The 17,606-nt window shown below is 40.1% G+C and overlaps 1 protein-coding gene across 3 annotated transcripts in view; it reads right to left on the minus strand.

Annotated features, from left to right (window-relative positions):
- LOC145458011 (mannan-binding lectin serine protease 2-like) overlaps positions 1-17,606 on the minus strand; it is a 250,177-nt gene that overhangs the window by 223,659 nt on the left and 8,912 nt on the right. For 2 of the 3 annotated variants that reach the window (XM_080336307.1, XM_080336306.1), the window contains exons 5-8: positions 10,917-11,023; positions 10,111-10,203; positions 9,274-9,427; positions 8,979-9,167 (exon numbers count right to left, since the gene is read on the minus strand). In XM_080336307.1, the coding sequence (XP_080192433.1) occupies positions 8,979-9,167; positions 9,274-9,427; positions 10,111-10,203; positions 10,917-11,023 (543 nt within the window). The remainder of the gene's footprint in view (positions 1-8,978; positions 9,168-9,273; positions 9,428-10,110; positions 10,204-10,916; positions 11,024-17,606) is intronic. The other variant, XM_080336308.1, reaches the window with a different exon arrangement.

Below are 17,606 nucleotides of genomic sequence, written 5' to 3' on the forward strand. Positions count from 1 at the left end.
GAAAATACTATGAATACCGCAAACAACTCTATTGCGACACGATGCCGAAAAATACGTTCCCAACGTCTAAAAAATTATTGTCTGATATTTTATTTTACTAATTAATTTACAAGCGTTCAACTACTAGCATTTTGGAATGGAAACATGAAATTCTAATACATTTGGCGGGCCGGAAGAAAAAATTACACGGACCGGCGGTTGAGAACCTCTGCAGTAGACATCGGTTTGGCCAAACCAGGTAATACGTCGCTGGGTAATTAAACACTTAAACATACAAGATGTTTCTACGCCTACAGAACACTTGTAATCGCACTTACTTGGTCTGCATTTTGGAATATTATATGCACCCAGGGTAGTCCCGGACGGAATCCATTCCTTGGTATGCTCACATTTCCAAGTAGCATATCCTCTGGTCTGCTCGTACCTTTCAGTACGAAGTGAAGTTCAGGCAAGAGTATGATACAATCATCAATGTTTGTTACACTTATCTCGTAGGCGCCCTTACCGTCTAAATTGCGGCAGCTAAATGGGGTTTTGTAGGATTTTTGATATGATGATTCGGTTGCAATCGAGAACAGCAATTAGGCCTATTTTATTACCCGTTGCGGATTGCCGCTACAAGCGATTGTTCGAATATGTAGATAACAGTAGGGATGGTGTGAACCTCTGAAAGGTTCAGGTTCGTGTGAACGCGAACCTTTTTGAAAGGTTCTGTGTGAACACGAACGTGAACCTCGTGACGTCACGTGACGTCATATTGCGAATTCCAACCCTATCCTTCAATGAAATGATAGCCTATATTAATGTACACGATACCTAGTGACGACTCGGGCAACATAGCGTCACAATGCTGAAGTATATATTGACGTTTTAAACGTCGCGAAATATGTCAACTGGGGCAATTAAATGATATAATAATCCCATGAAATCAATATCTTCCGCCTTTGCCAACAATTTCGACGAGGACTTACCAGGGAATATAAGGGAAGAAGGTGTATTTTTGTCTTTGATGTTTTTGCAGCATATACACCGAATCATGGTATACATACACACGATCTGCGCATATGCATACCATGATTACATGATGTACAAGTACATATGCCGCCGGGCAAGGAAGATGCAGATATAGCCTTGTAGCAGTGTTGGGATGGCTCGAGTCATGACTTGACTCAAATCAGACTTGAATCACCTTTTTCGTATGACAAACCGGAAAATGTATTCGGCATCCGAGTATTGCTACATTGATATTGATCATGGTGTGAACCGGGTATCTATGCTTGCTACTGATATTACCCCATTAACAAGATATACAGCGGTATAGTCAACACCTCAATTACACCGATTTCGTTTTAATGATACAGTAAACATGAAGTCAAGATTGACCCCGTGCGCCTGCTAGATTTTTTTACATCAGAAAACGATATCAATCTCATTGATTGGTCGAATAAGCATCATTCAATAACTACATAGCTTATTTCGCTCGTGATGTTTTGTGATTGCGGGTCAAGCTCGCAGCAGAGAGTCACTAAATATTTACAAACGGAAAGCTGGATATTTCGAGCAAACTTTTGCAACAAAGCAAGTAAAACTTTTGAGATTGTCAAGGTGCATGCTCGTTTAGTGTTGACTATTTTATGCTGCCAGCGGCATGCATGGAGTGGCCTGCAGTTGAAGTGCAATAAATTTAAACCAACGATGTTATAATGAAGTGGAAATTGTTATATATGAAAAAGGTTCACAGTGCAGAACCTACCAAGGTTCTGTTGTGAACGCGAACCTCTAAATTTCCGAGGTTCACACACAGAACGCGAACGTGAACCTCGCGTTCACACCATCCCTAGATAACAGTCCAAAATCTGTCGAGATTGGGCAATAATGTAATGCAGTGGTTTCGAACCGGTGGGTAATTTAGGGGTTTCTGGTCGGGTATAGATAATAGGGATGGTGTGAACGTGAGGTTCACGTTCGCGTTCTGTGAGTGAACCTCAGAAATTTAGAGGTTCACGTTCATAAACGAACCTGCTTTTATATATTACAATTTTCACTTCATTGTAACATCTTTGGTTGGAATTTATTGCATTTAACTGCAAGCCACTCTAAACATGGCGCTGGCAGCATAAAAAAAATCAACACTAAACGAGCATGCACCTTGACAATCTCAAAAATTTGACTTGCTTTGTCACAAAAGATTGCTCGAAGTATTCAGCTGTCCGTTTGCGAATATTTAGTGACTCGCTGTTGTGAGCTCAACCCGCAATCACACAATATCGAGAGCATGTAGTCAGCGAATGATGCTTATCCAACCAATCAATGAAATTGATACAGTCGTCTGATGTGAAAATTCTAAAAGGCGCACGGGGTCAATCTTGACTTAATACGTTTACTGTATCATAAAACCAAATCCGTGCAATTGGGGTGTTGTTGGCTGCTGCTATATAATTTGATAATGGGGTAATATCGGTAGCAAGTATAGAAACCCGTTTTACACTCTGCTCAATATAACGTAGCAATACTCAGACGCCTAATACATAGTCCGGTGTTGCCTAGAGTCCAGTGGTTCTCAACCGCCGGTCCGCGGACCGGTGCCGGTCCGCGACGACATTCCTGCCGGTCCGCGAGGTATATTACAATTTTATACTTTAATTTCAAGATGCAACGTTGAAGGCTTGTCCTTTGATAAAATAAATAAAACATCTAATTTTAAACTGATTCAAAACTTCGTGAGCTAACATTAGGGCTGGAATCATGTTCGATTTGACTTAAGGTTCAAGACGTTTCATTTGACGACCTGCGAGCGACAAATACAGAACAGATACGAGCTCACTCATCGCTAAAGAGCGCAGTTTGATCATTGGTTTTCGATATAAATCATAGCGTTTTATTCGAAACTTTTTCCAACATTTTACAAGTTATTTTCGGGCTTTGCACGATTTAGTGTCCCTAAATGTCTTGCTTATTATGTGCCATTTTCCGATAAATACGCATAATTTGTAGGCATTTCGGCGTCAGCCATTACCCCACCACGACGTATCCACACATAATGAAGTTTAGGTTAACGAATGGGACTTCGAAATTCGGGCCAAAAATTCGACCGCGGGAAAACCGCTTCAGTCGTGAATGATCGACAATTTTTGCTATTGTCGCGATAAGCTAGGGGCGGGCAACATACGGTCCGGGACGGGATTTTGTCCGGCCCGCTGACAGTTTCCCGTCTTAGTTGATAATGTGGCCTGCCGGCGGGTGTTTGGTAGGCTTACCATACGTCCTCTTTTAAGAGGATTTGTCCTCTTTTTTTGACTTTTTTGAAAGTGTCCTCGGAGGACGCCCTTTTGTCCTCTTTTTTGAGATTTTGTTCTCTTTTTTGAAAATTTAGGTCAGATTTAGAGGAAATCGCGAGTGATATGCCGTAAATTAGCGCAGAAGTGAAGCTCCGGCGGGTATTTCGGAGGGAAAAGTGGTGATTTAAGCCCTGAGCGCAAAGAAGACCTTTTTTTTAGTCATCCACCTGGCAATGTAGAGAGTAAAACGTTATTTTGAGATCTAAGCGGAAGTGATGACCTTTTTTTTTAGTCAACCGATCACGAAGTGGGAAAAATTTACCGGTTTTTGAGAATTCTTCTCCAATTTTGCATGTCTGAAATTTCTGAAAACGTGTCCTCATTTTACATTTCCAAAATATGGTAAGCCTAGTGTTTGGTCAATACCGAGAAATCCATAACCGAGAAAGCCATTACCGAGAATGGACCCGACTAAGAAGGGACCTTACCGAGAATGCAATGCAGGCATGTTATGCATATATACAGGTCGTGTAATTGTGCATGACGGCTCTGCCGCATTCATTGTCGATTTTCAGCTATAAATTTCTCGACAACGCCTTCTCAGTAACTTAGATTCATGGCATTGGCCGTTCTCTGTAATGTCTCGGTATTAGGATATAGAACCGTAAATGCCGATAATCCAAGTCTTTTCGCTTCTACTTACTTACGCGTAAGCTCCACTCTCGCACACGCGCAAATAATAACATACTGCCACTAAAATTGGACGTAGTAAGCAAGTAGTGGGGTAGAGTTACTATATTTCGGAAATCTGGAAAGAGTACAATTTTTCAGAATTTTTAGACTTGCAAAACCGGAGGAGAATCCTGAAAAGTCGGTAAGTTTTTCCCAACTCGTTGTCGGTTGACTAAAAAAAGGTCAACTTTCTCGCTCGGCCCCAAAAATACACTTTTTCCTTCACATTATCAGGTGGTTGACTAATAAAGATTCACGGCATCTCAGTCGAATTTGGCCGAGTTGTCGCTTGGTATCGTATACTGTAGGGTTGCATTTAAAACAAACAGTGTTTTAAAACACTTTGTTTAAAACATGTTTTAAACAGTGTATTAAAAAAGGCCTTTCAAAAAAACAAAATTGTGTTTTTGTCAAGTTGTAAAATTATGCCATAATTGTGTAAATACTTTACAGTAAGCATGCTGTATGAGCCTACGTACAATTACCACACGATTTACCCAACGTATATCGATATGGGATGGTTGAAATCCTCAAAATAGTCGATTCAACAGCAATAGTACATATATTTCGGCAAAGGAGCTATTTTTACCCTATATTATTCAATTGCCAATGTCAATCCACTATGACGTCACAATAGAATATTCGTGACGTCATGGCCTAAAAAAACATAAAAAACAATAAAAAACATGTTTTAAATTTGGGTCTTGTTTTAGACATGTTTGTTTTAAATTGATTTTTGTTTTAAATGCAACCCTAGTGTCCTTTACATTAATATAGACCAGGTCTTCCCAACGTAGGCGATATCGCCCCCCAGGGGGCGATTTGGCGGTCTAGGGGGACGAAAATAAGGAAGGGAGCGATAGGGGCGAAAACGGACGAAGGGGCGATAGGGGGCGATGGCGCGTTAAAACGGCTATATGGAGTCAGGACCGTAGCTGCCGCACCCCAAACTCCCCATTTGGGGGGGGGGCGAACTCGAAGGGGGCCAAAAATTATTTCGTGAATTACCATGAATTATAGAGTAATTTTTTAGAAATTCATGCAACTTTTTGAAAAATTTTTCGCAATGGGCGCGATTTCATTTTGTCATATATCTGGATTTTGGGGTACCCTTCTCCCAACAAAAATACGCATGATTTATGGAAATGGAGACTTCGGCGTCAGCCATTATTGCACCACGACGCACCAAGACATATGAAGTTATAGGCCATGTAACATACGACTCCGATAAGTATGCCAGAACGATCAGCAGCGAGAAGACCTTGGTCGAAAAGGAATGCCCTAGTGCTGACCAAAAACTTCAATATATACACATATATGTTTATTCGTGCATAGGCGCCTCAATGGCTTGCGTTGAATGTTCCTGTCCTGGCGATCTGAACTCGACAGGACAAATGCCATCCTGCAGAGAAAAATTATTTGCCAGAGAGGATAAAAAATTGTTGTAGCTGATATGTAGCGACAAAAAGCCCACTGGCTGAGGGGGGTATGGCGTTTTTTTTGGGGGGGGGTGACGAAGTGCTGTTACGGTCCTGATTGGAGTCAAGTTGGAGAAATGACTTTTTTTAGTCAACTCACGAAAATTTAGCGGTAAAATTGTAATTTCGAGGTCGAGCCGACAAGTTAGCCTTTTTTTATTGGTTAACTCGCCGGTGATCCCAGTTTGTATACCCAATTTTCGGTTACCAATATTTGGGTGGCGATGATAGGTGTGGAGTCTCAAAAGGGGGTGATGAGTCGAAAAAGGTTGGGAACCACTGATATAGACTATCACTTCACTGAAATGTAGGGTTAGAATTAGCAATTTGACGTCACGTAACGTCATGAGGTTTACGTTTGCGTGCACATAGAACCTTTTAAAAAGGTTTGGGTTCACACGAACCTGAACCTTACAGAGGTTCACACCATCCCTAATAAATAGACTCACCTGTAAAAAAATCGTTACATTACACTGGTCAACACATATTTTTAGGCAGAAAAAGTAAGAGTGGTTTTGGGGGCTCTGAAAGGCACTGATTCCGAATATGACCTCAGTTTTTTCAAATTGGCTCTTGTTGTGGAGATAACCCATGGGGCTGTTTTGACCAAAATCTCCCATTTTCGCGGTAATGACTAGATATAAAATCGGATTAGTGGTACTATAAAGTTTAGAAATGCAATCTACTTGTTATTTTTACGCACAGAAGACTATAATAAATCAAAATACAGCAACAGCACTATATTTTGGGGTATTAGATTTATTATAGTTACAGACTTTCACGGATATCATGTACGTAAATAAACTCCAGTCATGTATAGAAGTATTTACCTAGATACTCAAATAACGTGGCATTAATTCAATCAGTTTTACGTCAACCACATATTGTAAATTTGAAATAATCAGTTGGGATACAATATTATTGATATATTTTAAATCGAAATTGTTTTTTTTTGTACGATTTTCGCCTGTAAGCTATTTAGTGCAGTTTCTCGAAAGGTTCCGGCAACGGTCTGACATAATATGATCAATGGTTCATCTCATCTGCCCTGGCATCTTTCTATTGTTTTTCTCGTGTCTTGTTAGAACCTCTTCCCTTGCTAATCGGGAAATATATCAAGATGACCGAACAGGAAGTGAACTTATATGCTCATGTTTGTTCCAAGTTTTCGATATGCAGATACGAATTTTCGGACCAACTGTTTGTAGTTGGGTGCTTTGTGAGAGAGAGAGAGAGAGATATGGTATTCTTTTTCGCCTGCACCATCGAGATGCTTTGGCGACGGAGTTGCGATACGGCCCCATGAGGTCATCTAGTCTGCGCCCCCGGTTTTTTTCTCCTCCATGCTATCCGTGATTGCTGAGCGCCTAGCAGGATAGCTGCGGATACCAATTTTCGAGTGTTTGGTATGACCCGGCCGGGGATCGAACCCACGACCTACCGCTCGAGAAGCCGGACGAACAACCATTACACTATCTCGCTCGGTGATCAGTTAAAAAGTTTTATTTACTACATCTTAGGAGAAATTACATGCTGTGAACTCCTCCTAATGCGAAATTGGAATCTTTCATCGGTATTCGAATATACCAGATACCAGATTTAAGCTTCTCGTTTGATAGGGTTACTAGGTATACCCACTTCGTTGACTCAGTGGAAAATTATCCATTTACCAGTCAAAAGAAATGAGACAAATATAAGTATTGTAGTTAAGCCTTTCAAGGACAAATTTTATAGTTTTATACTCCTCTTCAATCTTGGTAGAATGACCAATTGATACAGGAGAAGATGAATTTCCGTTTTGGAAAAGAACAATTTTTAGGCTTGACGAACTGCTTTTTTGACAAACAAATATTTCGCATCATGCCTTGTTAATATTGCTAGAATGACTGAGAATGACATGAGGGTTCTTCATAGTCAATTAGCCATTTATGCGCAGTATAGAATTAGAAAAAACTACATTTTCTTCCCACCAAGTGAAATATTCAAGGGTAAATACAGTATTTTGGGGCTTTTTTAGGGGTATGAATATCTTCTGACAGAGAGCCAATCTGACAACACTAATGTGATATTCGTAGTCAGCAACCTCAAAAACTCCAGAATTGGTTCTCAGATGTTCTGCTTAAAAAAAATTTTCATTTTGTTGACCTCGCGTATTAAGAGGATTTTTCCTCTTGTCACGTTTTTGAAAATGTCCTCCGAGTACGCCTAAACGCCCTCCTTTACAGCTTTTACAACTAAGATAATGGAGAAATTCGAGTGAAAATGGGCATACATGACGCTAAATAGGAAATTCGTGGTTCGATCGAAAGTATGACGACCATTTATTTTTTTAGTCAATCCCCCAAATTTTACAGCAGGTATATCGAAAACGCATGTTTTCACTTTTGATCAAATAACTTTTCTGCTTTGGTAAAAGTATCCTCCTCTCACGATTCCAAAATATGGTAACCCTACCATAACAGTCTGATAGTTTGTTGCGTTCGTGGTCGTAACAAGTCACGGCGTTCTGAGTCACAAGTCATGCTCTGATTGTAGAGTTTGACCCAACTTAAGTAGAGTCATTTTCATTTTATCACCCATTTAGTTCGAGTGCGAGTAATATGACGTAAAAGCTTATCTTCCCCCGCATGGTAAATTTGGAAAGTGGTGTGATTGTGAAATTTGATGAGTAGTTTCATGGTTTTGGAGCAGTTTTAAAGCGAATTTTAAGTTCTCAAAGATACAAAAATATATATGTAGCAGTTAAATATTGTCGAATACTTCAGAATCCAAAATGACGACGCGGGCCGCATAAAACGATCTCGCGGGCCGCGTGTTTGAGACCTCTGCTATATAGTAAGCTGCATTATTGCTATGTTTGGATTACCATTCATGTTATTTACAAATTGACATTATTGCGGAACAATTCGCCATTTGGTTTTGAATCCAACTCTGTTCTGTATCCTTTATCGTGTCGATTGCTATTGATAAGAGGCACGCGAAAAGTTCTTCGAGTCAATGAAAATATGAATGTACTGTTAAAAGCCGTGTTCAAGTCTGCACCACCAATCAGTTATTTAAATAACCCCAATGTGCACTAAAGGTAATTTCGGGTAAAGCTGCAAGAATCCTACACCACAGGAATTTGTAACGCGTGTGCGTATACGACAACGCACACGGCGACGCAGAGAGGCGTCACGATAGGAAGCATATGAACTCATGGTGAACAAGTTTCAAAGCGCTCTTCAGTTTTTGCCGACGCAGTCATTGCCTTGAGTATGCACAAAACGCTCTTATAAGAGAGTGCATAGACATCGAAAACAATTACCACGCATTGCATTGCAGTGTAACTTTCTCCAAATAGGTAAATTCCTTCTCATCATAGTCCACGATAGTAGAATAGTTTACTGCATTCAAATGGTCAGGAGCTCCGCACGATATAACTGAAATTTTAGAAAGCATTACGCCTTATTGGTATCGTTGTAAAGAAATTACAATTTAGCTGTTATACTTTGACATGTCGGCTCATCGTGAGTCCAAATTCCTTCGTCATTGCATGAGATAGTATGGTTGCCGTGCATGTCGAATCCAAGGTCACAAGAGAATGTCACGACATCGTCCAATTCGTAGTAGCCTTTGCTATTAGTTGAAGTGATAGTTCCGTTTTTGGGCGCTCGCACCGGTTTTGAACATCGTATCTCTGAAAATCGAAACAATGCTATGGTTTCGTACACGTCGCAACACCGTTAAAGTTATTTAGTGCGCATCAAATTCTCATTCTAGTTCAATATGGTATGATATCTTACTAGTGGTGTTGTAGTGGATTCGGAACCCGGTTCCTTCCACGGACAGATCAGATTGAAACCGGACTGTCACGTTGCGTGTGTTGAGCTCCAAGGTGCTATTTAAACGCGGCCGATTCGCGTTGCAGTACGTTTCAGAGTTATTCTTGTGCCGGATCTGTACCGGGGTTAATAGGGTGGGTTGTTACGTGCGATTCTAGGTCGGAGAAGGGATGTGAAGTCGTTGAATGAAACAAAATGTGGCTTCTATCTCATACTCAAAGCACAGAGGAACTATATTGGGAATATGGGATACATTTTTTAAATGGTCAGAATAATATCTATGAAATTGTCGTGCCATTAAGTAAAGCATTTCATCTGGACACATGTAGTGTAGATCTATATATAGGCCTATATATATTTGTTAGTAGACTACATGCATCCATACTGCCGATATGCATTTGATTCATATTTCATATATTGAGAAATAAAAGTATCTATGGTATAGACTAGAGAAATTGTTAGCCGATTGTGTTAATTTAGTGATGACACAGTTACGGTTCTGTGATTGTTATGAATGGTAACAATGTATGGAAGGCGACGTTACGGAGTACAAATTGGTAATGAGAATGTTGCTGGTATAGAATAGTGTTCAGCGCAATGTTTCAACATTTCCGACAGGTGGTAACGAAAATTCTACAGATATTTATATAACACTCCAAAATGTCTAACCATATACCTACATGATACCTTTACATTATTTACTATAGGTTTACGAGAAAGTGCATCATTTTTATATGGTAAAAGCTGCAATAGGAAAACTTTGAGATTGGTCAGACCGCTGTGCATTAAAAAACTCACATTGAGCGTATCATACGAACAACCTGCGTCCGGGTGTTCTTCAATGTCAAAAGACCCTGTAAACTTGATGTTGATCAACAATCCTTTCCGTACCTGCACAAATAATTTTACACCCAGGGAGGCAATTGCTGGACTATGCCGTTATTTCCAACGTGCATTGACGTTTAATGAAATCTTCCATAAAATACATACGCTATGCCGTGCTATTGTTAGTCGCGCTATTCGAAAGAAAGATTAGATAATACCTGGTAGAGATCAAATAGATGATATCGACCTACTTTACAAAACACAACATATGTAAGACTCCGTCAATAACATAATATGGATTGATATAGGGCTGCATTTAAAACAAATGGTTGTTTAAAACACTTTGTTTCAAACATGTTTTAAACAGTGTTTTAAACAGAGGACTTAAAAAATTGTGTTTTTTTAAGTTGTATAATTATGCCAAAATTGTGTAAATACTTTCCAAAAAACATGATGTATGAGCCTACGGACGATTACCACCCGATATAGCCGACGTACACGATATGGGATGGCTGGAACCCTCAAAATAGTCGGTTCAACAGCTATAGTACGTATAGTCAAAAGTAGCTATATATTTACCCTATATTTTCAATTGTCAATGTCAATCCCCTCCGACGTCACAACTGAATATTAGTGACGTCATGACTTAAAAAACATGTTTTAAACAAGGGCTTTGTTTTAAACATGTTTGTTTTAAATTGATTTTTGTTTTAAATGCAACCCTAGATGGATAGCGGGGTTAATTTCATAGGTGTGCCACTATTGGCTTTGAAACTCACGTTTATATCCCATTGACAGTTGGAAAGCTTGCCGTACAGAAATGGATAATCAGGGCTTTCTATCTCTCCCTCCTCGTCTGTGAGAAGTTGATTTTCACAGAACGTGGCTGAAATAGATTAATACACCGTGAACTTCATTCAATGCAATGCATGAAAATGATGCACCAGTTCCCGAAGGAAATGCACGATATCTACAGTATGCACACACCAGAGTGATTACAATATATAGTCCTCATTCTTAGAGCACGCGCTCGGCGTCAGATATACATGGAATTAGCCAAAGCCCAATTTTATAAGAAGAAAGTGATAATACACCACGAGGTGTGGATATATGATAAACGTTGAGATCGCAACAGAAAGGCAAGGCATGAATATCGTGCAGGAGGTGCTTATTCAACTATACAACCTGCGATCGTAGGAGAATGACTAACGGACATCGTGTACAACTGTACATAAATAAACTCCAATTATGTATGAACGTATCTAACTGAATAACACTGGCCAACAAACAAAAAAACAATTTTTGGAGTGCCAAAGATATTTTCATGGTTTCTGGGTATTTAGGGGCTGCTGAGTTCGAAAATGACATTCGTTTCTTTGAATTGGCTTTAGTTTTCGAGATATTGATATTTGTTATTAAAAAAATCGTCAACTTTAATAACTGCCAAATGTGAACAGAAGTATCAGTGACATGCATATTGGAAATGTCTCTTAAGCCAATCCATTACTTGTTCTGGACCAGATACTCCACTATGTCTATTTGCTATTGTAGCATCCCCTTACGTCAGAAACAAGACATTGAAAACACACCATTTTGGACAGCACAAATTATTTAGCTCTGTACTGTACATCTCTTCCGTTATGAGCGATTTCCTCAGCTTTCTGCAAACTGTGTACAGCATGACACAGTAAACCAGGCGATGGGAGTGTAACAGTAGAAGCATCATTCCGATAAGCTGCAGTGTCTTTGTATTGTTAACCACATGTACAGAGTCGAGTACTCCCTTCAGTTATCACCAGAGGTGGTCAAAGTAATCAAGAAAGCTACTCAAGTAGAAGTAGAAGTAGCGACGCAAAAATCTACTCAAGTACGAGTGGAATTGGTCCTTTTAAAAGAAGCCTAACATTACTTGAAGTAGAAGTAGAACTGACTGATTTTAAATCTACTCAAGTAAGTAAGTAGTTGAGAAAACGATCGTAATTCGTTCGCATGGACCGTCAAAAGCTGCAAATTGAGCCATGCGAAAGGTGCAGAGCTTGATTCATATTGATGCATCCCAGGAGGTATATATTTTCGATAGCATAATCATTCGTCCGCAAATTGGATGGAAATGATAGCATTGATATGGGAATGCGATACTAATCCTCTGTTTACTCGAATACCCCGATTGAGAAATTGTCATGGTATGGCACCCTCCTCCATATTATAAGGCCCGTAGTTTGGTCGACAAGCCACACGGAAAAGTAGCGTCGGATACGGTGTTAAAACACTTTGCGCGATTAGTAAACGGTCAAAAAATATGGCGGATCGTAATGCCATACAGTGTAGCTTTATTTTCGGAATATAGAGGTATTACTACACTAGCTTTTATACTTCAATACATTCTCCAGACCAAAGAACTGAAACTAATTAGGAAGTATGATACTGGGAATTGAAAGAGAAATATAAATACTACTTCTAAAAAGCCTAAACTATATATATTTCATGTCTTTTGTCAAGAAAGTTTCAACATTGGTTTGCTAAAACAGGTGTAAAGCTACGGAAAAGTCATAGTCCACTTTTCCAGGTTAGGCGACGCCATGGGCTGCTATATTACGATATGATGGGTGAATGCTAGATTGCGAAATGGTAGTTTCAAACGCTACGATGGGCCAATATTTACTGTGATGAAATATTTCATATGGGCGACAACGCGGTGTGGACGTAACCACGCAACCAGGGCTTTAGAGCCGAAGCCGGTGCAAGGAGCCAGAGCCGTGTATTTTCACCGGTGCTGGAGCCGAAGCCGGAGTTCTACATAAAATTCAGCCGGAGCCGGAGCTGTAGCGTTATTTGAGGAGTAGCTCCGGCTCCGCCGCATTTCATAAGATGCTAATACATATATGCAACAACCATATCTGTTGATTTCACATAATTTAAGAGCAGGCCTTCGCGAAATTAAAAATCTTTATCTCTTTGTCGCTACCTTTCCCGACTAACTATGTTCTGGGGATTTAACAGCAGAGCAGTCATATGTTCAATGTTCGATTTTCACACATGAGCGCCGAACCTCGGTATGCTAGATATGCCTGTGAATAGTGTTGGCATTCGGCATACCCGCAATTTCATCATCAGCACAACCTTGTTGGCCAATTGTACGGTTCAAAAATAATGATCATTATGTATTACGCGAAATGGGACAGAGGATAAAAACGTGATTTCGTTGCACATGTCGATATCACGAGCACGCGCCGAGAATTCCATCTCATCCTTGCTATGAATCGGATGACCGAATACTCGTTCTTTCGTGATAGTTTTTTAATCGGGGTGCGAAATTGGACAGTGATATTGTGTATGCAAGATTGCAAGTATGCATGCGAATTGGAATTCATTACTGCGCATGATCGTAATTCACTCCAGTACGGATTTTCGAGCGTAAATAGGGGATGGCAGAGGTGTAGCCTAAAACGCCGTTAGAAGCAACAAATATTTGTCGCGGTGCGAGCTACTTAATGCGATGTCAGAACCCAAGGTATTTTATGTTGGAGACAAATTACTGAGTTGATACGCGATTTCCAATTTGTAATCATCCGTTTCGTATATTCATTCTTGATGTCTGCTTATACTCTAGTATTCCCGAATTATCCCGCATTGTGACTTGTAAATCTGCATAGTTTAATTCGTTGGGGGAACGGCGCAATGTGCGTGGCACAGTGTTTAATTAAGTTGCGATATCAATGAAACATCATATTCTCCGTGGCACCAATTCAGATTTTATTCGATTCGTTTCAACGGTAAAAATATTATATTCCGATAAACTTGATCGACACCATGCAGATGGGCTGGTAACCAGAGGTGGTCAGTAACGAAGTGCTTCTACTTTTTGGAAGTACTCAAGTAGTTTTCCTCTACTTCTGCTACTTACTCAAGTAGATCTGATTTTCTTTACTTCTACTTCGTAATATTTTGTGATCTACTTGCTTACTTTTCGCTATTTTCAGTTTGTCAAGTAGAAGTAGTTAAATCTCCCAATACCAGGCCTGGGCAAAGTGCGGCCCGCCGAGCGATTCTGTGCGGCCCGCGAAAGGCTGCTTGAAATTTAAAATATCAAACCTAATTTTTAGTGTTGCTGCGTGGACTAAAACCATACGATGTATAAACTGGACCGGAAATTCGTCTACTATCAAGCCTGTTCATTAACATACCGTGATTACGCAGCCTACAGTACCTCACATGCCTAATCCAGATTAAAACTAAAGTCAATGTAGCAAGTTATGCCGTTAGAATTAAAGTCACAAGAAGTCACCAAACCTTCTTTGGTACCATTGTCACATTACGCATTACACGGTCTGTGTTTCAAATTGTTACGTGATGTGTTTCCAAATCCATAATTCATGAAACAAGTGAGCAAACAAGCGGGCATTGCATGATTTCTATGAATATATCACCACACATAAAGGATGTCAAAAAAAAGCCGAAAGTTTAAATTCAAAGATAGTTAAATAACTGCAACCTTCGCTAATCAACAAGGCCATTTCGGCAAGCTGCACACTTCTCAGAAGCCAACTGCCAAGATAATAAGCTATATATTATCCTTAGGACCGTAACTACCGCACCTCAAATCCTCCAATTGCGTGGCGAGCTCGACGGACGCTCAAAATTATTTCATGAGTGAACATAAATTATAGGGTATTTTTTTGAAAATTTATGCAACTTCATTCAATGGTTTTTAGAATGGGCATTTCGGCGTTAGCCATTGTCGCGCCACGACGCACCAAGATAAATGAGCTTTAAGCCAACACGGGATTGCGAGAAGGCACTGCAATTGCAGCTGCTGATCTAATTAACTAAGTAAAGGGAATAAAGCTCGACGGCGAGAAAACCTTGGCCGAAAAGAACTGCCCTTATGTTGACCGAAATCCACAATTGTCCTTATAGGCAATATTTGCCAGTGAAGAAATACCAATCGGGAATCGGGGTCGTCTTTTTAGTTACGTACGCTTCGGCAATTTCAATATCTTTTCACATAGCAGACGGGGAGTCACGAAATAACAACATGTAACGAAGTAATTATACCAAGGCGCCCTCCCGAATATTTCCAAGACAGTACCTCACTCAGCTCTATAGCGGTAAAACTGAGTATAGGCCACTGCGTGGGCTGAGAGAGGTTAAAAATATGGCAATATATTTGCAATTACCAATATTATTGACCGATTGCATCATGAATCATGAAAACATTCCGCGCTTGGCGCGATTAGGGCATACAAGGCATCTCGTGCATCGTGCATCTCGATAGGGGCTGGTATTGATGGAAAAACGCGGATAGGGGTTTAAAGAGAGTTCAAAATGTATTATGTTTAACATTGTTTCAAAATATGACGGCAAATATATATTTTTTGGGGTAATTAACCGTCACTTTGTCATTCCCCAATATCAACACATCCACTGAGCACCAATTCGTGTAATTCACTGCTTCCAATTTAGAAATAAAATCAATACGTTAGATATTCTAAACTTTCTGACTCGGCCCGCCAACATATTTCTGCTCCTAATTTGGCCCGCGGAGAAAAATAATTGCCCACCCCTGCCCAATACGAAAGATAGCCTGAGGAATTTTGGGGCTGTTGTCACGGAGTACCAACATTTAATATTCATAAAAGTCAAGTAAAGCCCAGAAATTTTGTTGCGCTTCGCGCACAGTAGTTATAGAGCAGTGGTTCCCAACCTGTGGTACGCGTACCACTAGTGGTACGCGAAGGTCTTCCAGGTGGTACGCGAGGAGATTCTGTTTTTTTTTTCGACCGAAGGGAGTTATTAGTTAAGGTGGGGTTGAACACAAAGATTGTTCTCCAATAAACTTCAGGCTTAGCATGGCCTCCTCGTACTCGACTCTAGTTTCTCACTCCCCAGCTGCCTTATAATTTTCCCTTGTACGTGGGAGGGCGACGAAGGATTTTCATATCTGATGACCGACTTGTTGCGCCCATGCATGACTTTCGATGCGCTGTGAGCAAACAAATGCCACGCATCGACCAGCTAGTGCAGTGGTTCTCCAACTGGGAGGCGTGAAAGCATTTGGAGGAAGGCGCGAAGCTGCGGCCAACTGCAATTTTTTTTCGCGCTTCGCGCGATTTACTTCCAATTTATTGTTCCTACTCTTGTTTAGTCCTAATAGCATATTTGAGATTCCTCTTATCAGCTGTCATAATCTTCCATGCCTTCAAATTATTCGTTGGGATTGCTAGCATTCTGGTTGCATTTTGTGATATGACGATAAGCGGGGCGAGGAATTTTCCCCTATCATAAACGAAGACGTGTCTAAAAAAGTTTGAGAACCGCTGAGCTAGTGAAAAATAAGCAAATGCAGCTATCGCAGCATTAAAACAATTGACTTTTTTCGTTTGCTGTTATTTCATTATGTTGTTCTTCTTGCGATTGGTGGTGAAAAAACAATTCATGCATCCTATTAACGCTGACTGATAATGCCTAGTTTAATAGTATTTGCTATTACGGCTAGAATAGGTCAAATACGTCATTATGACGTCATGAGTGACGAAAACGTTTTTTGACCGCCTGCAGCGCGCGTAACGTAGGTGGTACGCGAGCACTGCATAAAACCTCGAAATGGTTCGGGGGTGAAAAAAGGTTGGGAACCACTGTTATAGAGTGACGAATATGTTTTCACGAAAGTATCAGTGAATATAATTTAGGTATCGGATTGCTTGGTTCCGCTCACACCAAATTGTCGCCCATATCAAATATTTCATCACAGTAGATGTGGCCCACCATAACGTTTGAAACTACCGTTTCGCAATATAGCAATTACCTATTTACCTATCATATCGTAGGCTAGCAGCCCATGACGTGTCTTGCTAATCTGGAAAATCCAGCGTTTTTGAACGTTACCTGTTTTAGCAGACCACCTTGGAAGCTATATGGACAAAAGACATAAAATATGTTTTCCGCTTTTTAGAAGTGGTATTTGTATTTCACTTTCAATTGCGAGTATCATACTCTGAATTCTAATTACTTTCAGTTCTTCTGTCTGCAGAACATACATTTTGAAGCATGAAAGCAAGTGTAGCAATGCCTCTATTTTCCGAAAATAGAGCTACACTAAATATTACTTTTACGATGGACAATATTTGTTATTAACGTATACTAATCGCGCAAAGTGATGAAACCCTATCCTATAAAACTTCTATTGCCCTTAACCTAAATTTGGGGCCTTATAATATGGGGTATAGGGCGCCATGCCATGATATTCTCTAAAACGGGGTCATCTAGTAAACAAAGGGCTAGTATCGCATTTTCATATCAATACTATAATTTGTATCCCTTGATGCGAAAGAATGCTTATTCTGTCGAAAATTGATACCTCCTGCAAAGCATCAATACGAATCAAGCTGTATGCACTATGCACCCTGTGCAGAGCTCAATTTGCAGCTTTTGACAGTCCATGCGAACGAATTAAGACTTTTCAAAACTAC

This window comes from Botryllus schlosseri, chromosome 15, assembly GCF_051294905.1.
Source record: "Botryllus schlosseri isolate E-star chromosome 15, Bs_hap1, whole genome shotgun sequence".
Classification (NCBI taxonomy): domain Eukaryota; kingdom Metazoa; phylum Chordata; class Ascidiacea; order Stolidobranchia; family Styelidae; genus Botryllus; species Botryllus schlosseri.